Source organism: Plectropomus leopardus, chromosome 19 (assembly GCF_026936395.1).
Source record: "Plectropomus leopardus strain MGB_pleo_1.0 chromosome 19, ASM2693639v1, whole genome shotgun sequence".
Taxonomy (NCBI): domain Eukaryota; kingdom Metazoa; phylum Chordata; class Actinopteri; order Perciformes; family Serranidae; genus Plectropomus; species Plectropomus leopardus.
The window spans coordinates 28,368,059-28,391,771 of record NC_142194.1 but is presented as its reverse complement, the minus strand read 5'-3'; the positions used below and the strand labels follow the sequence as shown (position 1 = coordinate 28,391,771).

The following is a 23,713-nucleotide window of genomic DNA, read 5'->3' as shown; positions in this document are numbered from 1 at the left end:
GACCTGCTGAGACTTGTTAGTCTGTGATACACTTCCCCTGACAGCATTTCAACCCAGCCTCAATCACAGAGAAGTTAGAGGAGTCGATACACAGTGGAACCTGCAGAGGAAAGGGAGAGGCTCAATGCATTTTTCTTATTTACTAAGTAGATTCATCTATATGTTAGTCTTTAACAGGTTTACATGCTAAATTAGACATTTTTCAATAGAAAACAATTGGGAAAATAAACACACAAAATGACTGGGATTTTTTTTTTTTAACTTTAATGTTTATTGAGTTTTAATTTGTGCTTACAGCCAAAAGTTTCATCCATATAAACTTATGACCTTCTCTCCACAATTGGAAAGACAGAAAAAAAACAAACAAAAAGAAGGCAAAACAGAACAATCGTGCTTACAAATGTCCACTTTTAAAGAAGGGTGTATGTATATATACATATATATATATATATATATATATATATATATATATATATATATATACATATATCCATTCCCTTAAAGTTTATACTTAAGGGGCAGTTTACATGGCAACAATTCTTGCATGAAACGTTAAACTTTTGTTCTAGTTTGGCCTTTTGTTCACACAACACTGACATTTTGGGGGCCTGAAAATGCAATCTTTTGAAACTGGGTTTCAGAGTGTAATCTTTTAAAAGCACCACCCCTTCTGTTGCTGTGTAAACTGGCAATGCGCGGATCCTGTGAGAACTGTGACGTCACGGCCGCACTTCGCACATGCGGGTATTCTTATGATGTGTCATTACGATGTCACGCTGCCAACTACTGGCCTGGCATGCATACTACAGGATTTTTGGTTGTTTTTGTGGATCTGGGGATCAGGAGGATCATTTTCACGATCATTCTCCCATCAAAAACATTTTCTCTCAGTAAAAGCTAGTTGGTTATTTTTTTCCATGGTATAAGTCTCTCTTATAATTTGAAACCATTTCAATTCTTTTTTTTATTTTACATTTTTTATAATTAAAAAAAAAACAACTTTCTACGTCATTGTTGTCTTTATGTCATTCTTGTTATGTATGATTTTTTATCATACTACTCTGCGTGTCCTACAAATTGCCCCGCTGGCACGAATAAAGTGTTTTGAATTGAATTGAAAACCAGTTTTCAATAGTAGGGGGTTCAGTCTTATTATTTTCTTGATTGTGATTACATTATATTGATAATTACGCACACAATAATCGATATTATTGATGACATTATATCTTGGTCAAATATTTATCATTATACTTGACACAGTCATTTATATCTCTGTGGTACATAAGTATTGGTACCTAGGTATTGCATATCCCAGAGTTTCTGTAATTGTTACATTCACACCTTTACTCCTTTTTTCTGCCATGATGCTGAAATCCTGTGCTGTTGCTGTCAGGGAATAGACAAATATGTGGTCGAGGATGTGGAGGAGTGTCAGGCTCAAGTTGACCTCTACCCTCGACCCCTTCACATCATCGAAGGCCCCCTGATGAACGGCATGAAGGTGGTGGGAGATCTTTTTGGAGCTGGGAAGATGTTCCTTCCACAGGTAGGCTGGCATCTCACTTTGGATCCATTCTCTTTAACTATGCACACACTACAGCTTTAAGTTCTCAATTCAGATTTTTTTCTAGATCTGATTTTTTAATGTAACTGTTCACATTATTGTTTAAAATGTGACTATTATCAGATTCCAATGTGAACTGGTGATGACCCTGATGTGACTCGCATGCCCAGAAGAACACCAAAACGTCACAAATTGGGGACGGGCAGTAGCTGAATGACACATAGGGTTTCGTCAGATTCTGTCTGTGGGAATTGTGCAGTTTCAGATTGAATTTTAACGATGTGAAAGAGTGAACAAACTTTTTGCTTTATTTCTGTCATTCAAGCTGCAATTCCAACTTCAACAACAATGTGGGTTGCAGTGGCGCTGTCAGTCTTTTTACTCATTGATTCCACAGGCAGAATCATGAACAAGCAAATCTACGTTATTTATTAAGTTTGTTTTTTTAAAGATTATTTTTTGGGGGATTTTTTCCCTTTATTGCTTGGGCAGCTGTAGAATGACTGGAAATGTGGGAGAGAGGGGGAATGACACGCAGCGAAGGACCACAGGCTGGAATCGATCCCAGGCTCATGCAGAGGCCTCAGCATATGAGGCGCACACGCTAGCAGAGGTCAATCTAGGGGCTGCCTCAATTTATATTAAGTATTTTTATACAAATCTGGCCCAGGCAGTGGATGAATGAGACAAAGGCCTTCGTAAGTCTATGGCAATTCTTAATGGCCATGCGCAATTTCAGATTGATTGGGCAACAAATTGAGGAGAAGAATGGATGCAGACAGAGTTTTTTCCATTTTACAGACAGTTTTCAACCTAGAGTGATGTAAAAGTTGCATTGAATCCTGGTATAGGTAGCATGGCTGTTCAGATTGACTTGCATTTGAAAAAATCCAATCTGTGGTCTGATTTTGAACCACATATAAAAGTGGCCCAAATTTGATTTGAAAAGATCAGATTTCATGTGATTTAAGCTGTTCATGCTGTCATCAAACAATCAGACCCTGGGGGGGATCAGATTCAGGCCACTTGGGCCCACAGTGTGTTGACCTGTGGTGCTCAGCATGTGTTGTTATGGTGTTTTCATTTTATCAGTCAGTGTAGATTGGGGTATTGTTGTTCATGCTGAAGCTTGCTCGCAGTGCCAGGAAAGTCCTACCAGACATTAAGCTTAAATCCTATACAATCTGTCAATCAGCAAAGTGCACATTTAGATGCCATCAATTTTAAGACAAATACAATATATATTTATGTAGTCTGTTTATATTGTATGACACTGTTTTTCACCAGTTTGAACCAGTTTAAAACTTTAAGTCCTTGTGTGTTTGCAGGTGATCAAGTCGGCTCGTGTTATGAAGAAGGCGGTGGGCTATCTGATTCCTTTCATGGAGAAGGAGAGGGAGGAGATGATGGCATTGTCTGGCTCAACCGATGACGTGGTCAGTCTCAACTAATTAGGGATGCATTTTTATGCAAGTCTCATTTTGACCACAGTATTCCTGCAAAGATCTAAATTCATTTCACAGGAGTCCTATATGTTTTTACAATATTAGTTCAATGTAACATATCTCTGTTATAACATGCAATTACTATGAGAAATCCTGTGATCCAACATCAAATGTTCAAAGTGAAAGCCCCAGTTTGGAGGAGCAGCCACCGGTATGAAATCCAAATAATGTACGATTGTGGAGGGGATCAGCAACTAAATGCCTCCTAAAAATTCCAACCCAAATCTGTATTGGCCAAATTTAGAATATTATCACTGCTTTACCTTAACATCAGAAAGCAATTTACAGCTGGGAAATTAAGCCGTTTTATTGCTCTCTGATTTAACATCACTGAACACAGGATCAGTCATTTAGTTTGTGATATTGTGTGACTTTTGTATTTAAAATGGTTAGTTTTGGATTCACCGAAGTCACACAATAACACAAAAACACCTAACTGACTGAGGCAGCTTCTGCATTTAGCAAGCCAAAATTACTGTTATTGTTAAAGGAATCAGGTGGCCTTAAACAAGAGCAGAGACGGAACTGAAGTCGTTGAGAGATAACACTGTTAACACTTTCTAGGAAGACTACATCTATAATGCATTTTAAGGGCGTTCATAGTGAATTATAATGCATTCATAATGTTTTATGACTACACACTAAACATGCATAATGATGCACTATGTCAGCAATCATAAAACATAGATGTGACTTACAATGAAACCAATGAATATCCCTTCTCACAGCTAAATATGCCCATCCCACATTATCATATGAAATGCATGTTCTGCAGGATCCCTATCAGGGCACCATAGTTCTGGCAACGGTGAAGGGAGACGTCCATGATATTGGCAAGAATATCGTAGGTGTGGTGCTGGGTTGCAACAACTTCAGGTAAAACTGGTTTAATGCTGACAATATACTGTTAAATCTTCAATTCTGTACTGGGCATCATGCTCTTTTCCTTCCACTCCTTCCCAGAATATTCACAGTGTGTCAGTGACAATGTGTTGTAAATAGCTGATAATTTGTTACTAACATTTGAAACAAGCAGTCAGAAAGTAGACTTTGTAAGACTTTGATTTTTGACAGTGTACAATTAAATATGTAGAGGCAAAAGCAGAAGTTTAGATTTTAGTATTTGTGAAAGTAATCTCATGAAGATATGATATTGCTTGAACTGAATGCTTAATGCATTTTAAAGAAATGAAAAGAGCAAAACTTGTGTGAGTGCTTTTTCACTTAATTTCGGATGTTTCCTGTCTTTCAGAGTGATTGACATGGGTGTGATGGTTCCCTGTGATCAGATCCTTAGAGAGGCCGTGAAACAGAAAGCAGGTACCATGTACAATGCAAATACACCCAAGTCCATCAATTCCCCTTCCCTTTTCAAAATCCTATTTTGTCTAACCTCAAAGAAGCTTTAGGGTGGTCAAAATGTTATGATGCATATCTGAGTTGACTCTAGATATTACTGTGCCGCCAAGCACTGAAGCTTTACAGTACAAGCTGGAGCGAGTGATTAACTTGCCTTTTTTATTGGAGTTGTATGTTGTTTATGAGAAGAACACTTTTGGAAAAACTCCCCTGCATGTTGGGTCAAAAATCTTGGAGCTGTTTTTTATCAACAGATCCTTTTCCTAAAAAAATTCTAGAACTGATCATCAATTAAAAACACAGAAGGCAGAGCCCTTTAACAGATTTTTGACAAAACAGAATAACAAACAAAATATATAAAGCATTATTTATTTGAGGTTAAAGCAGCTCTATACCATATAAATAGCATTCATATAGCAACAAGCCACAATTTGCTATATAAAGATATAGAGCAGTAATGGAGTCTTAAACAGAGAGTGAAGGCACGCTCCCTCTGTGTGTGTTGTAAACTGAGCTTCTCTGTATCTGAGCTTCTCTGTTTTTTGGTTGTGTTAGATGGCCTTGCTGCATGGAGTGAATTTGGAGCGGGATAGAGCGAGAGATAAGGTGATGCTCCAGCTTTTTATAAAAGGCGCTCCGTGGTCCAGCCAAAATCCTTCAGCTCGCACACCCTGCTCATTCCCGCTCCTGCTCCACTCACATGCTCTGTTTGGAACCAAAAGTAACACATATGCACAGATACCATCTGTTTAGCGTTTTCACTGCAGACAGTACTGTTGCACGTGGTTGGGGTTGTTGTCACTCACTGCTCTGTCCAGCAGCACTCACTGTATTTCCTTGTTAGCCAGTGATACAGAGTGAAGTCTGCACCCCATTTATTGTCTACAGAACAGGTCTGCATGGCCACATTTTCAGAACAAAAAAGAGCAGGCTGTAATGAGAGTCTCCATGGGATGTACATGGCTAGCGTGTTTGTGCCTGTCAGGCAAGAGCAGGAGTTTGGTGCTGCCGTAGTGCTCTGGAACAACACTCTGACTGATCCACTCATTACTAAAAGTGTATGTCATCCAAGAGAGACAAGATGGGATAAAAACAGATGAAAATGTGAAAGTTGTCAGATTGAAAATTAAATTGTAATGACGAATTCATGTCATCAGCTCGTGCATTGAGTAACATTACATGTAAACCTTAAAGTTGCGGGCAGTTGGCCCAGTGAATGAAATTATTTTTTTCTCAGTCTCCAGCTGCTGTTAGAGGCTGCAAACATCCTTTCATTTTATAGTTAGAGTTTACTTATGTATGAAAAACTTGTGACAATATGAATGGTGGTTAAAGCAGCCACAGCTCAGCCCTAAGTACACAGTATTGATTCTCTACCGACCAATCAACATACTGCAGTGTTTCTAGCTCCACCTTTTATAACCAGATCAGTGTGCTTGGTATCCCAAGCAGCGAGGGGACCAGAAATGGGGACGGTTCCAAACCATCCGCAACTTTTCAGAATGGCAATGCAATAACAAGAAGAACAGAACTAAACCGAACTGACCTGCTGGTGAAAAGCACCATTAGTGCATGTGAGTCACTGTGTTTGTATCCCACTAGCTACCCAGTCATCACTGATAGTGACGTCCTGACCCACAGTTGTAGGATGGCACGATCACGGAAGTGTAGAGCCTACCCTCTGGTTCCCTCCCACATGAATACCATTATCTCTGTCAGCACTGTTGAACTTGTTAGCACTGTTCATGCTATTAGCTTTGTTAGCTGCAAGCTCTGTTAGCAGCTAGCTGCATTCAAGCTGTTACCACCATTAGCTGCTAGCTGCTGGCCCAACCACCTGCATGTTAAAAGCAGGTGTAGACAATCCTTACTCAGACCTCAAATCATAGATATGTTCTGAATGTCAAATACAACTCTTTTAATTGTTCATTGTTGACATTGGCATTGGAATTGGCAGTTTTATTTTTTTACAAAACTTTATTGTATAAAAAAGTATTTACCAAAATTAGCATCCTATCAAGGAACCTGAAGTTGATTTTCGGGTTTGTGCTTTGTAATGTAGCACTTTATATGACATTTTTTGATATTCTTACATGGAAAGCATGATCAGAAATTTAATCATAATGTGCAGAATGATTTTCTAGATTAATGTAGAAAATAACATTTATATTACTTATACACCTAACCCATGGCCATTCGCCCAAATTCTGGTCATTTTTAAAAATTATTGTGGCTGTATTAGTTGGTATTCTTTCATAATAGTATAGTTGTTATTTTTTCATAATGCATTTGCTTTTACAGATATCATTGGTTTGTCTGGTCTCATCACCCCCTCTCTGGATGAGATGATCTATGTCGCCAAAGAGATGGAGAGACTCGGAATGACAACACCTCTGCTGATTGGAGGAGCCACCACATCAAAGTAACACACACACACACACACACACACACACACAATCACACACACACACAAACCTGAGACAAGTCAGAAATAGACCTCAGTAATCTAAAACCATTTGTATATGATAGCTAACAGGTGTACTCAGCTTATTAACCTCATTAGTCAAACCAGTGTCATTGTAGTGTTGGACTTAAATGCTGCAGCATATTGTTGTTACATTTGATTTTGTGTTTGGACAAGAAAACTATGGAGACCAATAAATGGAATATACTGTATATGATACAACAAAAGCACTGTGAGAAAAATGACTTGACCAAATCACCCCTGGTTAAACTGTCCAAGTCCAATGATTCTGAGAAAGCTGTCTAAGGTCCGAACAGGATGCCTAGTGGTGCTTTAATGCAGGGTTCCCATGGTCATGGAAAATCTGGAAAAGTCATGGAAAATACATTTTCCAGGCAAGGAAAAGTCATGGAATCAGTAAAATCATTGAAAGTTTTGGAAAAGTCATGGAATTTTGTTTTGTGTAGTGAAATTGTTACAATAATCTTCCTTGAATCTTTCACATCATGCCTTGTAACGACAAATTCATTTTAATTATTTATTGTACTTATAATGGTAAATATTGCAAACAGTACTCCGGTTCATTCTCCCATTCTCAGAAGTTCTGGGCATGTGTATGTCTAAAAAATTTCATCTATTTTTGGCAAAAATAAGTTACTACATCGATTTCTAGTCATTGCATCATATCATATCATAACACAAAGAGCCCATATAGTTCTTGTATCGTATCGCCAACCATGTATCGTAAGATGCATGTTAAATCATATCGAAGTCATGGAAAAGTTTTGAAATTTTGTCCCTAAAAATGCGTGGGAACCCTGTTTCGTTTATTTTCAAAAGCATGACACAAAGTAATTTCCTCTATACATACAGTGTAGTGGATACATTTCTTGAAAAGTAATCAGTTATTGTAAGTATGATAACTACTGCTCCCCATAAAATGTCAATATTTTCAGTAATTTGTGTCTTTTGTGTTTGATAGGACACACACAGCAGTGAAGATCGCCCCTCGCTACAGCTGTCCTGTTGTCCACGTTCTGGACGCATCCAGGAGTGTGGTGGTGGTAAGACACTGGAACTGTTTTTTGGCCTACACTACAACTGGCATTTTTCAGTCCTACCCTCTGGCCTATAGGGAGCCCCTTAACATTACTTCGATAGAAATAGGTATTGGTTTTGCAACAGGTCACACAAATATACGACTGAGACAAAGTAAAAGAATGTTTGCTTGTGTTTTTGAACAAATGGATTTAAATGGAGGTAGATTAGAAAGCAGACGGTGCTGAAGTGTGTAGAGAAATAGATCTGGTACATATATGATGATTCTCATTTAGAAATCACTTAAAATAGCAGCCTTGAAGATTTCAGTCCTGGTTGATTTTGTGACACCTGTAATAACTGGTGGTAAGGGCAGATGTGGTCTAACAGGTTAGGTCTCAGAGCTTTGAGAGCAGCAAAACAAACCAGTGTCGTTTAAGTAAAGAGGTCAGACAGTTATATAAGCTGAGGTGGTTACCCCACTACTTTGCAGGTTTACAGTCTGAAGTGAGAAACAAATAGCATATCCTGTGATCCCTTCAATATAAAGGTCAAGTCATGCATCAGCTGTCAAATGCTTCTAATATGAAGCCGTAGCAGCAGGGAATGTTGGGTTTGCAGTAGCGGTAACTTACTACAGCATTTTTCCACAAATGTGGCTCTAGACTCCATATTCATAATACTGTTAATATATAAATATTGCAGTACTTTGATCAGTGGACCAAAGGCTCACTTATCATTGTGTTACCTCATTTAGGGATAGTTAAAAAAAAGGTACTTTTCTGATTTTTAACCATCTTTGAATCAAAACAATGTGGTTAGTATTTGGAGATGAACTGTGGTAAACATTCCTCCATCAAACCAGTGCCTGGATATCCCTCCTTCCCCACCAGCAAAATGCCAAATGACTTACGTCTTCCTGGCCCTTGGGGCTGTTGCTTGAACAACAGGCTGTACTTCCAAGTTTTCATATCACCTGCCACCCATGCTGCTGCTGTGGACGCAAAGTGTGTGCAGCCGATAAAGAGACACACAACGCCTCGCTCTCTCTGTCTCTCAAACCCGCAATATGATCAAACAGTAAACCTGGACAGTGCTCTCCTAAAATGTTTTCAGAAACAGATTTTAACGCCCTGTTTAGCTGTAATAGTGAGAGTTTGCGAACAGAAAGTTGGTGCGATCCTGCCTCCTGCACAGTTAAAAAGGCAGACTGACACAATTCAGATCAAGAGGTAAAATTAAGCAGTGCTGATCAAATATTAACCAAGGTTCTGTAACTGAGTTACATATTTCTCACCTCAAATATTTTCAGAAACATGTTTTAGCTTAGCGTTTAACTGTAAAACGCTATCGCCAGCTGCCATTGTTTCAAACATACCAGTCTTGAGTGATGTTAACCACCAGCAGGAGCGTTTAGTAGACTGTTTTGGCGTCCTGCATTCTGGTAGTTGTAGGTGTTCTACCTCTTGAGCAAAAGCACCATTTGCCTTTGTGTTCTCTGGTTATGTTGCACCAATATCTAAAAAAATGTCCTCTTTCTACTGCAGAGACAGGCTAGTTTTACATGAGGACTCTCTTTATGTTCGTGAAATACTTCATTAACAGACATTTATTTCGAGTAAAATTTCCACACTCTCCTACTAAACTTTTCATCTGCACCTGGATGTAGATATACAAATAGGTAGACAACCATGGGGCAGTGCCGGATTTGCTTCTTTGAGTAAGTCCAGCAGGTCATTAGAAAATAGTAGGATATGTCTAAAATGCTTTGGAACTTCCCAACAAAAACATGCTTCTTTGCAACAGTCTAACATTAAACCTCAATTCAATAAAATCTGTTTTTCAGGAATTTAGCTAACAATCTAGCAGCGATCTCTCATTACATGTGATGCGAGTTGATATCAGTTGCTGTGGCCACATATGTGAAAGATGTTTGAGTTCCTCCAGTTGGATAAGTGTGTTTTCTTTTGCTTCTTTTTCCCATCTGTCAGTGCTCGCAGCTCCTGGATGAGACAGCGAAGGAGGAGTACTTTGAGGATCTGAAAGAGGAGTATGAGGAGATCAGGCAGGAGCACTATGACTCCCTGAAGGTAAGAATAGATGACAGTGACACCCAATAAGGTACAGGATGTTTTACACTTCTAGGTCCCAACTCTTATGACCCACATAGACAACTGTCTTTGAGACCAGGGTTGCATGTCCTCTGCAAACTGGCCGTCAGAGTTGGCAGCCTCCAAACAATGAAAGTGCACCTGAGCCCCTGCACACAGCTGCAGGAGGGAAAGAAATCATCTGTTAACTTCTAATCTCTCTCCTGCAGTTTCAGTCAAGCTCATTTTTGGTAGTTTGTTAACAAAGTGAACTATTTCTCAAATTTAATGTCATTTTGCACACAACTTGAAAATGAAGTGTGATGCATACTGCATGAAAAAGAAACAACTTGATAAGGTCATAGAATCTTTTGAAGATACCCGTCAACCTACTTAAAGTCTTGTGTTCTTAGTATCAGCAAATCCTATGAAAGGCCAAAATATGTTTCACTGCACAGACGGAAGAGTGCATCTACAGCTAGCTCACCTAGCACAACTGAGCTAGCAAATGTTACAGCTTAGCCGAGGAGGGCGCCGTTAATGTATAGAGTAGAGTAATGAAGCAAAAACCTCCTTCCCACTGCACAAAAAACCTGCTAACCCGTTTTTTTTAATGCAATGAGAATGCGTATGATTGACATTCACACGCGGGGCCAAATGAGCAACGAAAGAATTACCCAAAAATTGATAATAATAATAATAAACTTTATTTCACCTTTCATACAAGAAATACAGCTCAACATGCTTTACAAGAAATAAATTAAATGAACCAAGCGCTTGACATCAAAACACATAAAAGACAAAAAGACATAATAACTACTCAGAAATTAGTAAAAAGTATAAGAAAATGACCTGAAAATTATTTTTAAAAAAACAAACAAAAAAGGAGAAAGTAAAACTCAAAACAAAAAATGATATGATCTGGAAAAGGCACTTAAAAACTCCAATAGTTCTGTAACGTGATTTTAAATATGTAATTAGGATAATTATACTTTTTTCCCCCATAGCTTTTTTCTTTTTCTCTAGAAGTTTTTCCCCTAGTTTAAAAAAAAAAAATCTCTAAATCTTTTTATTTCTCGAAATTTGTGCAACAATTCTTACCAAGTTGCTGAAATTAGTTTTGTAACACAGAAGAACATTAACCAACATCTTATCCCAGAAAAATAGCTTCAGAAATAACTCAAGTTTTCAAACTGCAATGACAAACTGTAAATTTTCCAGTCAGATGAATGTAAACTTCTGACCACAGCTGCTTTTCCTGTCATTCTTGTTTGAATCAAATATAACTGTTTGTTTTTCTTTCCTCTGATATTCTTCTTATCTGGGTGGAGGTGTGTTTGCACATGCATTTTAATTTTCTTCAACTCAATAACTCAAAATCAGCCCCAGTGTAAATGCCCTCCATCCCCTGTCGGATAATCCGCCAGAAATCTGGAAGTTATGTTCCATTCTGACCTAACCTTCCAACCGCATATCTATGGAGATGTCCAGTCCTGCCTCCTGCACACCTAGAACCAAAATCTAATCAGTAATCTTTCACTCAGACCTGGAAAAAGCAATGCATTAATGCTCTAACTGTCTCCAGACTCATCTACTGTCACTCCCTCCCCTCACTAAATAAAGGGATATGTTCTAATGGTACAAACATATGTGTATAGACTCACAAATGGATGAGAAATTATCAGAGTTGAAAAAGAGATAACAAGAAATTGTACAGCATCAAACCCACCGACCCCGCCCACCCACACCCCCACCCCTACCCTGTATGGCTCTTCATTTGATGACATTAATGTTGTTATGCAGTTTGTACACACATCCATGCATACATGTAAGTGCACAGCACATAGTGCATACACGGAAACATGAAAAATCAATTAAGACAAGACAAGATAGACTACTAAACTAACACAAAAGTTTATTTTTATTTTTTTTTTAGTTATGAATATTTTTTTTTACATTATAGGAACAATGAGCAGGAAACCAAAACAGATAAAAAAACAAAACAAACATAAGTATGAGGTCATGGGATGTTTAAAGAGTCAAAGCAATTTTTTAAATCATTATTTTAATGTTAATCATATGGAGTTTACTTAAAATAATATCCTTCCTCTTCATCTTCTGTCTTCTTGTTGTCTCAGGATCGTCGGTATCTGTCTCTTTCTCAGGCCAGAGAGAAAGCTTTGCGTATAGACTGGCTCTCCCAGCCAGCGCCAGGTAAGTTAGCATCACTTCCAAAGTCCTTGAAGGAAATCTCTACCCTGTCAAGAGTACTCATGTCATATAGCTTCACTTAGGTGTTGGAATACGTACGTTCGAGGACATTCTGTGTTAAAAACCAAGCATGCTCTTTCTTTGTGTTTCAGTGTGTCCTCAGTTCCTGGGCACCCGTGTGTTTGACAGGTACGACCTCAACAGTCTGCTGGACTTCATCGACTGGAAACCTTTCTTCGATGTGTGGCAGCTGAGAGGAAAATACCCCAACAGAGGTTTTCCCAAGATCTTCAACGACAAGACTGTTGGTACGAGTTCAGCCTCTGTCAGGGGTCATTATAAATCTTCCCACAAACACATGTCTAGCTCACTTTTGTTAATTTAAATAAGCAAGAAGAAAAGTTTTACTTACTTTGGAAGATTATTCAGTACTGTAGTTTAAGATTTTTCTTTCTCATTTGTTGTAACAAAAATAATCAAGTTGTTAAGGTTAACTCCTTAAAAACCTGAGCAAAGTTGCGTGTTTTCTTCTTTCAACACATGGGAAAAAAAGCAATGAACAACTTGACAAGAAAAATATAGAATAAAATGTCCTAAAAATACACAGAAAAAGTTTTTGTAAAAATGAGAGAGACAAAAAAATGACCCTGAGAAAGTGAGAAAAGAAAGTTTCTGTATGAATTATAAATATAGTTTTTCTTTTCTTTTCTTTTCTTTCTTTTGGATTATATCTGATAATCTCCCCACAGCTATTTTTCCAGTCATTTTCTTGTCACTTTTATTGATTTATTTTTTGCACACCACTTCCAAACAGGTGAAAAGCAGTGCACAACTTAGAGAAAAACTTCTGCACACTGTCTAACTTGCAAATAATTTTTATTTTAATTTTAATGTGACATTTCATTGCGAGACCTTCATCAGGCAACCAGCAGTGAATCAGTGAAATGACATCCTGCCACGTAATCAGGGGAAACCATGTCTGACCCAACAGTAACATTTACCTCCTGCAGGTCCGGAGGCTCGGCGAGTCTTTGATGATGCCCAGTTACTGCTCCACCAGATGATTGACAGCGGGAGTCTGGAGGGGCGGGGCCTGGTGGGGTTCTGGCGTGCTCAGAGTAATGGTGATGACATCATTGTGTACAAAAATGACGTCACTGTACACAAAGATACCACGCCTATCGCCACGTTCCATGGCTTGAGACAACAGGTAAGCTTCATAAACAGCTGCAGTATATTTCATTTTATTGCTTTAACCTTTTGAAACCTAAACTTGATTTATTTTAAAAACATGGGAAGAAGGCAATAAGCAACATAAGAAGGAATGACGTAAAAATCTGCAAGAAATTAGTAAAAAGTACAAGAAAATAACCTCACCAGCAACAAAAAGAAAAAGTGCTTTAGGATTAATAATAATTCTTACTTTTAACCCTATGGGGCTATTGCCAGCATGTCTTTATTGACATCAGCTTTTTATTCTTCATTTTTTTTATCATTTTTGCTGTGTTCGTGCATCTGGCATAAAAAGACTGTTGTTTAGTCTTACTTGTAGAATTTCCAGCTCAGCTCCAACAATAAGTCTAAAATACACTGTGGAAACTAAATAGTTACATTCAGACTGTAAGTAACAAAAAATGCTCCATTGAAACCCATTCAACCTGACATTTTTGGTCCCACAGCCATCAAAGCATAAAAACATACATTGTATTATTTCTGGGTGTCATTCTGGGCTTTTACGTATGAATATGTCATTTGCACTGTTTTCTACCTGATGATGTCATTTTTACCATATTTAGCATATGGAGAAAATAAATGCTATTTCCACTAGGTGCACTGTCACAATGAATGTTGCTGCTAATCATTGACATATCCCAGACTGTCATCATCAAAAAGTATATTGAAAATTGTTTTTTTGTGTTTTTTTGTATGTTTTTTTTTTCATCAAAAAACATAATAAAAAATGGCATTTAAAGGGATGAAATTCTAAAAACAAAAATTAATTATTGAAATATCAAAATTAATATTTGATATTTATGATGAGGACTGATGTTGGTTAAAAAATCAGCTCATCATTTTTATAGCCTGATTTTGAAATGTGTCTGTGAAGAGTTTTCTGAGCAGTAATTGACACTGCACACAAAAAAATGAGGCTGTGATAATCTTTTTGTACACAGAGCGATATAAGTGGGTGTACTGTTAAAGCGGGCCCTAAAGGTTAAATATATGTTTTTCATGTGGAAGGTCATATAAAAGGTTATTTCATAAATCATTTTGATTTAATTTGTTTCAAAGGTAGTGTTAATGATTTTCAAAGTTGAGGTTACTTTATAATGAAGATTTCTTTGTTTCCCTGGCAAAAAAATGGGATAATAACAACAAAAACAAAATAAACAACAACCACCAAAACATTGGCATCGGCCCAGAATTCACAATGGATGCATCTCTGTCTTTTGTTGTGGTTATATTTATTTATTTTTTATTTATTAAATTATTATTTGGGCTTTTATGCCTTTAATTGATAGGAGAGCTTAATATGAGATGGGGAGAGAAAGCAAGAGAGGGCAACATGCAGCAAAGGGCAAGGACACAGCCTCTGTACATGGGGCACCTGCTCTAACCACTGATCCACCGGGTGCCTCTGTTGTGGTCGTGTTTTTTGACAGTCATCACAGACACAAGGGGTATTTCTGAAAAGATAATAAACAGAAACAAACGAATGCAGTTTTAACTCAAATATGACATTCCTGTGTAACTACCCTTGGCATTTTGAGAACCCTTTTTGTTGTTTAACAGTCTATAAAATTGAGAAGTTCTGCTTTACTCTGAGGAGGCAACAGCTAGATGATGTTTGGTGCCTAGATTTTTGCCAGATGTAGTCCTTTAGATTTTAATAATATGCTATTATTCAGATTCTGAATGTGACTTAAGAGTTAGAGTCAGAAATGGATTGTAGTGCATTTTCAATTCCTGTGTGTGTGTGTGTGTGTGTGTGTGTGTGTGTGTGTGTGTGTGTGTGTGTGTGTGTCTATCTGCATGCAGGTGGAGAAGGACAGCTCCAGTTCAGAGCCCTACCTGTGTCTGTCAGACTTTGTGGCGCCGGTGGACAGCGGTGTTGCAGACTACATCGGTGTGTTTGCTGTGGGGGTGTTTGGAGCTGAGGAGCTGAGTCAGCAGTTCCAGTCAAAGGGAGACGACTACAACAGCATCATGGTCAAAGCCCTGGCTGACCGACTGGCTGAGGTACAGTATGGACAGCTTGCTAACACACCACTGCTCTATCACTACTGGTTTTGCATCACTGGTGCAGGATGACATGCTGACTGCTGGTGCTGCGGTGTTTCTCCCGTCTGTCCTTCAGGCCTTTGCTGAGGAGCTCCATTCTCGAGTGCGCAAGGAACTGTGGGGCTACAGCAGTGACGAGACTCTGCAGGCCTCAGACCTCCACAGAATTCGATACAAGGGCATCAGACCTGCAGCTGGCTACCCCAGCCAGCCTGACCACACGGAGAAGACCATCATGTGGAGCCAGGCTGGGATCCAGGAGAAGATTGGTGAGAGCACCAACAGTTTCACTTCGTGTTACCTCATTTGATAGATGGAGACCTAACAGATGTCCTATAGGACTTCTCTAGGATTTTAGGATGTTTGTGGGATTTTAGGACATTTGTTAGATTTAAGGACATTTTTGGGATTTTAGAACATTTCCAGGATTTTAGGACATTTCTAGGATTTAAGGATGCTTTTAGCATTTTAGGAAGTTTCTAAGATTTTACTTTTTTTAATCAGCAAGCTCTATCTTGATGCAGTTTTATGCACTCTGGCACCTTATCTATACTAAAAATACAAAAATAATTCCCAATGTGAATAACTTTATTTTTTACATGAATTAGAAAGTGGTTGGGGGGGTCACCCAGTACCCTGTTTGGGGCCAGATTTGGCTTGCGGGCCTTAAGTTGAGTGTCATTGGTTAAACAGCTTGAAAAGGGGTTTGTGTAAGGCTGGCATTAGTTTCAGTTTTAGTCGCACTATAGATGGAATTCTTTTGTTTACAGAATGGCACTGCTAGGTGTAATAATGTTATATTTTATCCTGCTTCCCCTGCTTGGAAGTCATCTGTGCCCTTTTCAGTCCTGACCAGGGTTTGCAGGTGCTCCCTCAGGTTACTTATTGCCCCGACAATCTTCACCAATAATATAGGGCAGCCTATATACAGCTTGTGAGGCAAAGCCCATAGTGAAAAAAGTTTCCCTTTCGGCTGCTGCTCTGTCATTTGAACTTTAACACGCGTCATGAAACATGTTTTTGGCCATAACTCAAGAATTAAAATGCAAATTATGATAGAATTTACACAAATGTCTAATAGGATTAAATACTGAAGTGATAATGTTTGAAATCCAAAAGTTGATGTCACCATTAGGGTGACATCATAACGCTTTTCTGGCCGTTATTCAATGTCATAACTCAGGAACAGAAGGGGAGACATTTGGGCAGATACTGAATTGGTGACACTAAACCTGAAACTGATCTGACTGTAGAAATCTTCTGTGCTGCTAGGGGAGGATGTGTTTGAAGCATCTGTGTTTTCACAGACATGGGTGTAAAATGTAAGTGCAACTTGACGGGTACCCAGAGGCATGTATAGAAACATGGGCATGAGATACAGTCAGACTCGCCACATTGATATGTGTGACCACAGACGATGTTGACCTTGCAGCATGTATATATATATATATATATATATATATATATATATATATATATATATATATATATATATATATATATATATATATATATATATATATATATATATATATATATGAGTGCTTGAAAATCTGTACTTTCAGATGTAAAAATGTCAATTTGTCTGCTTGGCTGAGCGAGCAGAGAGACGTTTTTGGCTGACGGATAGCTGGCCTCCATCTGAAGGCAGAGTGTACAGTAGACTGTATATCAGCTCGCCGTTGTATCTCTTTAACTATCAGTCAGTCTGTGTGTTCAGCTTTCCTCAGATCATTGCATCTTGTCAGGCTCAGCCGAGCTGCTGCCAGACTCATCAGACTGTCTTAAACGATCATCATTTGATATACATACATGGTGGAGGAAGGTGGGGGGCTCAGGATGTGTTATTGGACCACATCCCAGTGTAGTCCAGATGGAAAGTGAAAGGTTGCTTCTCCATGTAGGTGTGTTGATTTTCAGCCACAATATAAATAATAATGATCTCATTTTGACTTTTAATGCCTTTCTGCCGGTGACAGCCCAGGCCGGAGGCATTATATTTGTTGATTGTCTGGCCGGCCAGGCATTCTTGTGAACAAGATATCTCAAGAATGCTTTGAGGTTAGGGCTGGGCAATTCATCGAAACTCAGTTGAAATCGACATTAAGAACCTCTTACCTTTGTAATCCTGCCCATGTTGGTTATGTCGGTTATTGAAAAATTCTGTTAATCCTCTCCCCACCTGGGTTGCCAACTCTCATGCATCTGGCCTGAGTCTCACGCTCTGTTGGGCTCTGTCTGACGCTCTCAGGACACCAAGGAAAATGTAATGCCAAAACACTGCGGCCACAGAAGTGTTAAACAATCATGTAATGCAGAGAACGACTTTGGCTCTAGAATACAGCTGAGTGTTTGACAACCGAGTCGTATGTGCTTCCACAGCGTTTCATTATCACTGATCAAACAGCTGATGGTCCGACAGCAGCACAGTGATACACACAGACAGCTGCTGAACGCAAATCTTCGCTGATACTGTTGGACTTTTATTGTTTAATTTCACCAACATACAGGCATTTACTTTTAGACATTTTCAATTTTCAACTACACACACAGACACACAGACACACAGACACAGACACACACACACACTCACACACACACACACACACACACAGTGTTGTAAGGTAGCTTCGACGGACCCCAGTGCACAATACTATGACGGGCCCTACTGACAGATTTTGCGCCCAAACTAGCTACTGTATCATCACATGGTCAAGATCTGGACGATATTAACATACATACTACTCAATAATCATTATTGTATATACATATGATAAGAATACCAAAGATTTCTTTTTAAATATTTTTAATTTTGTTATCGATTCCTACAGACAATTGTACAAAACAAGAAAAAGAAAAATAAGAAAATGAAACCATTGTGCAGGTGGGGTTTGCTCTTTTTGATGACATAAAGTAAATGGCAACATTTTTACCTAAACTTAAGCTCTTCTTTGAACATAGATATATTTTTGAGGTGGCTATTTGAATATCTAATTGAGTTTTTTTTAAGCGACAGTGGAGAGATGCAATATTGGAGAGAAAAAGAGATGCAACAAAGATTCTGAGCCAGTTTTGAAGCAGTGACACTTTGGCATCCAAACCCCTTTTCCATGGGAGGATCAAAATCAGTCTCACAGGGTCCAGATATTATATGTGGAATTAAATTAGGTCATGTCATTTTTGACAGTAACCAGATTATGCTACGTTAATGGACACTTAATTATTTTTTTTGGAAATTCAGCACCAAAAGAGGCAATCTATTTAAAATTGCTTTAATCAAATCAGACTACAAAAGGCCAAGTCTAATACAGAATGAAAGAAATTTAGGCTTTCAGCCTTTTCTGTGGAGGGTGATAAAATATTCAGATTTTAAATGACAGTGACACACCTGCTTTGATCTCATTGTGCAATATGTGTGTACTTTGACATTTTGTGTGCCTGTTACCAATAGATGATTTGTCTTCTTGGCTGTATGCGTATGTCATAATAAGTATACACGTGTTTTGTCTGTGTGTGCAGGTGTTTGCCTGACAGAGTCCTTGGCCATGACGCCCGCTGCCTCTGTGTCTGGACTTTACTTCTCCAACCCTCAGGCCACATACTTCGCTGTGGGGAAGATCACCAAGGAGCAGGTTCAGATTAACATCCTCATCTTTATCTTCTATGGATAGCCACAGAAAATGTTGTTCATGTTAAAAAGATACCTGAAGCCCCAGAACTCCTAAATACTATCACATCACATAAATGTTGGTGTTTTGTGAATTCTTGGCTAACACTGAGTAAGTTTGATGAACACAGGTTTGCAGCCTGTGTCACAAATGGATATGGACAGATATGGATAGATCTCTCCCTCTTTGTTTGGAGAACTCTGGGAAAGAATCACAGACTGATTTTAAATATGCCACAAAAGCCAGGAGGACAACATCATAGTATTAATGTAACATTAAGGAAATACCTCATCCACTAAATGAACAGTTGTGTATTGATAATCGCCATGCTTTTAATTGAATTCATGAAGGAAACTTTGTTTTTCACACATGCTTCTACAGTGAATGGAAAATCCACAAATGGCAAATATTCATCATAGATTGAAGTTATCAGGGAACCTGTTAAACAACAACATTACTATATCAAAACATCAGTTTACAAACTCGTAGTGCTGGTGCAGTGTAATTCTTGTCTCATTTATCTGGTGGTATGCTCAGTGCTTCCCAAACACATGCATCTCCACTCAAACTCTTATTTTGAAAACATTTCAACCGCAGACAATTTGACGTTTTAAATCGTTTTCCTGACAAATTCAACATATTCCTTTAATATTGTATCAATATCTGATATACAATGGGCCAAAGCAACATTCTCTTAAATTTCTCTTATATTTTCTCTTAGTTTTCTGGTAAGAGAAAATATAGCGATACAAGCAATATTTTCAAAATGTTGATAAAACACAATTATGTCACTATGATGTTACTGAGTGATGTTCTGCGACTTCTCCTCTGGTGATAACATTCCAAGAAGAATGGCGATGGATGTTCAAAACATTAGCAGCTTTATTTCTATTGCAGCCACCACACTAGCGGTCATTATTTCCAATCCAAGGACAGGTAGGCGTGTTATGGAGCAGGTTCACAGAGGAACTGTGGATTCAAAACTTGTAGATGATCCGCTCAACTTTTGAAGAGTTATGCGATGCAATAACACCTCTTGTATGCTGCATCATGAGGGAGATAGTTCCTACTGACAAGCACATAGCGATACCATCATGTGACCTAGAAAAGACACAAAAGTGTTTCCATTGCACTTTTGCCAAATATGGCTTTTTCGAATAGCCTGAAATACCACCTCATGTAAGCATTAAAACCTTTTTTGCAATAAATATAAATACTTTTTTTTTTTTTATCAAATTGACGTGTTTCCATCTGGCATATTTTATATTTGCAATTTAAATTTGAGGGTTAATAGAAACCCAGCAAAGGATTTTGCTTGTAGTTCGAACAAATCTTTTGATGGAGGATTTATTACAGAGAGGACTCGGGACACAAAATGAAGCTTAACTTGCATTTTCTCTGCTCTTGTCCTCAGGTGGAGGACTACGCGAGGAGGAAAGACATGTGTGTGAAGGAGGTGGAGAGATGGCTGGCTCCCATCCTGGGCTATGACAGTGAGGCGTAGAGTGTGATCACTCCAGCAGTACAGTGGAGTGCAGAGAGATCCGAGCACGGCACAGACAACACACATTCCACTGTGTCTGCTTACACAGGGAGGGATTCACTGACCTCCCATAGTGCACCTGTGAAAACACACCAGGTCTTATCACTTTACTCAACATTTGTACTTTACATTTCAGGAAACTAGAACTTTTGACAGTCCTCTATGCCAGCAGGTAATGACAGACTTAATACTGTGGAACACTACACACTCATACACACACACACACACACACACACACACACACACACACACACACACACACACTCACACTCACACTCATTGAATGTCATGATACGATCATTCCTTTATTTCCTTTATTTTTCCATCAGGTCACAAATGAAGTGAAATAATGTGTTGGTGTTACATCACAGTCAAATGTATTCGTCGTGCTGTTAAAATGATAATTACTGTTATTTTTACTCAGTTTTAACATCATTATTATTTTAGCACTGTTTCCTGGGTTGGGGTAAAGCCACTTAATACTAGGGATGGGCTTTTTAATTATTTCCATTAGCACACAAAAAAAGAAAAGAAAAATGGTTAATAGAGTGGGAAATGGTTTGAAAAAAATGCTAAAAATGTAAATTTATTTCACTTTAAATATATAATTATAAATGAATAATTATTATGTCTCATTTTTCTCTCTAGTGCACTCTTTCGCTCTCTCTTTTTACAAATTTTGCAGGACATCTCTTGCTAAGTTGCTCATTGCCTTGTCAGCCACATTTTTCAAAGAAATCAAACCGATTTGCTCCGGTTTCAAACACTTGTGAAAGGAATGTTAAGGTTTCAAAGGGTTAAACCATAAATTCAGAGGTAGCATGCAGTAAGAAAAATCAGCAAACTTTTTGTTGCTGCCATTCCACAGGTAAGACGCTGTGCTGGAGGACAGGTGTCCTGAACTGCTCTCCTGACCGTCTGTGTGACGTCTGCCTGCTTAACATGAGCTATCACAGCAGCAGCATTAAACCTGATGCACAAAACAATTATTTTTATTCATAAATATAAACTAAGTAGAAATAAAGCAAAATATTCCATGTATAGAAATTATGAGATGGTATTTTATTTATTTCTGTAAATATTAAATCTCAATGAAGTATTATTAATGATAATAATAATTGGTGTTATTTTGTTTTGTTTTTTTTCTTGGACATGAAACCTTCGGGAAGTTCAGACTTTGAGCATTTAGACCTTTTTGCCGCAAAGTAAAATCAACAAAAAAAGTTATCTCTTTTGTGTATAGGTGTACATTTCAGAGGGGATGCAATATTTACAACATGTGCATTTGTCCCCCTCCTTAAAAAAACATAAAAATAGCAAAGGATTTTTATTTTAACAAAATGAAAGACTCAAACATGTGCATTAAAAATTCACCAGAATACAGGAATTTAACGCTTTTAAACATGGAGTTACATCCCTTTTCTTGGGCTGCATTCAGGGCCTTTCACAGATACTTATATCTTTGAACCCGAGGCACAAAGGTGCGATTTGTTTAACAAAAAATGGGAAAAAAAGGCAAAGAGCAACTTTGTAAACCTGATGCACAAAAAAGAACTTGAGTACTCGTGCCCATTCCTAGTTAATACGTTGCCAACAAGATGTACCACTGTTAGTAATACTTCAAATTGCTTAATATTAAAACATTTTTTTCCATTGACTAAACAGGGGCAGTACATCAGTATTTATGTCTTAATGGAATAGTTATACATTTTTGAAAATGTGTAGATTTTTTTTTCTCTGTTGAAGTGAAAAGAGAAGGTTTTTTTCCCCCATTTTCTGTGGTTATAAATGTGGTTTATAAAGCTTTTTAAATTTTAGGTTTGTATGTGGAAGTCAAAGTTTAGTTGTTTGCATACAGGTGTTTCATTGTTTCATTTCATTGTTTTTTTAATTTCTTTTTAATTATTACTTTATTGTTCTTGTTGAAAGGTTTTAACATCATCAACATTTGCATGGAGGCTGGAGTTTACTTACTTAACTGCTGCATATTTTAAGGTTTAAGTTTGCTTATATTAATAATTTAAAAAGGCACATTTCAAAGTGAGTTTTTTGAAAGCAATAAAAAGTGAAACCAGTGCCGTTAACCTGCATTCTGTCTAATTGGCAGCAGAGGGCCACCCTCCTGCATGTGGAAAAGAAGACACACCGAGCACTACAACTAACAGTAACCATAAGAACACCGATGTGAGCATTCACACTGCTGAATGATAAAGTTTTGTAAACAGCGGCGCAGAGCACACGCTACGCACTCCACAGAAATGGATGTTGATGAGCTGCTGCTGTGGCACGCTGTAAGGAGAAGAAAAAAACATAAAAACTAGAAGGATATGAGTTCACCAAATTCTTCAAAGACGACAAACACTTCATTACGAGAGCTGTCGTCTTTTGAAGTTAAGTTTCATTCATCCTTTGGTCTTAGTTAACATCAGTCTGCTGACATTGTGACGATGATAAAAAAGATAAAAAATCAGTAAAGACAAAACCAACTTCAGAGACCCATCAGTGCCAGAGAGTGTTTGGCTGCACGTCTCAGGGAAAAATGACTTTTTAGTGTGATCTGCAGCCCAATAATAAATAGGTCACATAGCCATCAATAGCTGTGATTGAGTGATTATACCATGTTAAAGGTTGTTCCTAAATCCTAAATGAAACAGAGAAGCTGCAGTTAAGAAGCTGACATCGTAAGCACTCCGGAAACTTTTTTTTTGTAAGAAAAATGTCACTGAAATGTTCTGATGACATCCAAACTGAACATAAATTCAGAGGATTTGGATCTAAATCCAAAATTGGTTAGACAGCCTATAAATCATCATATTAAAGGTGATATTTTTTCTTTCGTCTTCTTCTTCTTCTGATAGTCAACAGCTCCATCTACTGGCCACAATCCACTACAGTCAAGGAGACAAATCAGTCATTGATTACTAAATTCACAGTAATAAAAACAAAAAGAAATCCAAACTGCAAAGTAGTCAACAGCTTCATTCATCTT

The 23,713-nt window shown here is 38.1% G+C and overlaps 1 protein-coding gene across 1 annotated transcript in view; it reads left to right on the top strand.

The window, feature by feature from the left end:
* mtr (5-methyltetrahydrofolate-homocysteine methyltransferase) overlaps positions 1-22,799 on the top strand; it is a 41,096-nt gene extending 18,297 nt beyond the window's left edge. Inside the window, exons 20-33 of the mRNA XM_088069744.1 lie at positions 1,394-1,546; positions 2,893-3,000; positions 3,845-3,945; positions 4,322-4,389; positions 6,730-6,850; positions 7,875-7,956; positions 9,922-10,020; positions 12,159-12,234; positions 12,384-12,539; positions 13,242-13,441; positions 15,271-15,471; positions 15,590-15,782; positions 19,033-19,145; positions 20,596-22,799. Coding sequence (XP_087925870.1) covers positions 1,394-1,546; positions 2,893-3,000; positions 3,845-3,945; positions 4,322-4,389; positions 6,730-6,850; positions 7,875-7,956; positions 9,922-10,020; positions 12,159-12,234; positions 12,384-12,539; positions 13,242-13,441; positions 15,271-15,471; positions 15,590-15,782; positions 19,033-19,145; positions 20,596-20,685 — 1,761 coding nt within the window. The 3' untranslated portion in view covers positions 20,686-22,799. The remainder of the gene's footprint in view (positions 1-1,393; positions 1,547-2,892; positions 3,001-3,844; positions 3,946-4,321; positions 4,390-6,729; positions 6,851-7,874; positions 7,957-9,921; positions 10,021-12,158; positions 12,235-12,383; positions 12,540-13,241; positions 13,442-15,270; positions 15,472-15,589; positions 15,783-19,032; positions 19,146-20,595) is intronic.
* The last annotated feature ends 914 nt before the right edge of the window (positions 22,800-23,713 follow it).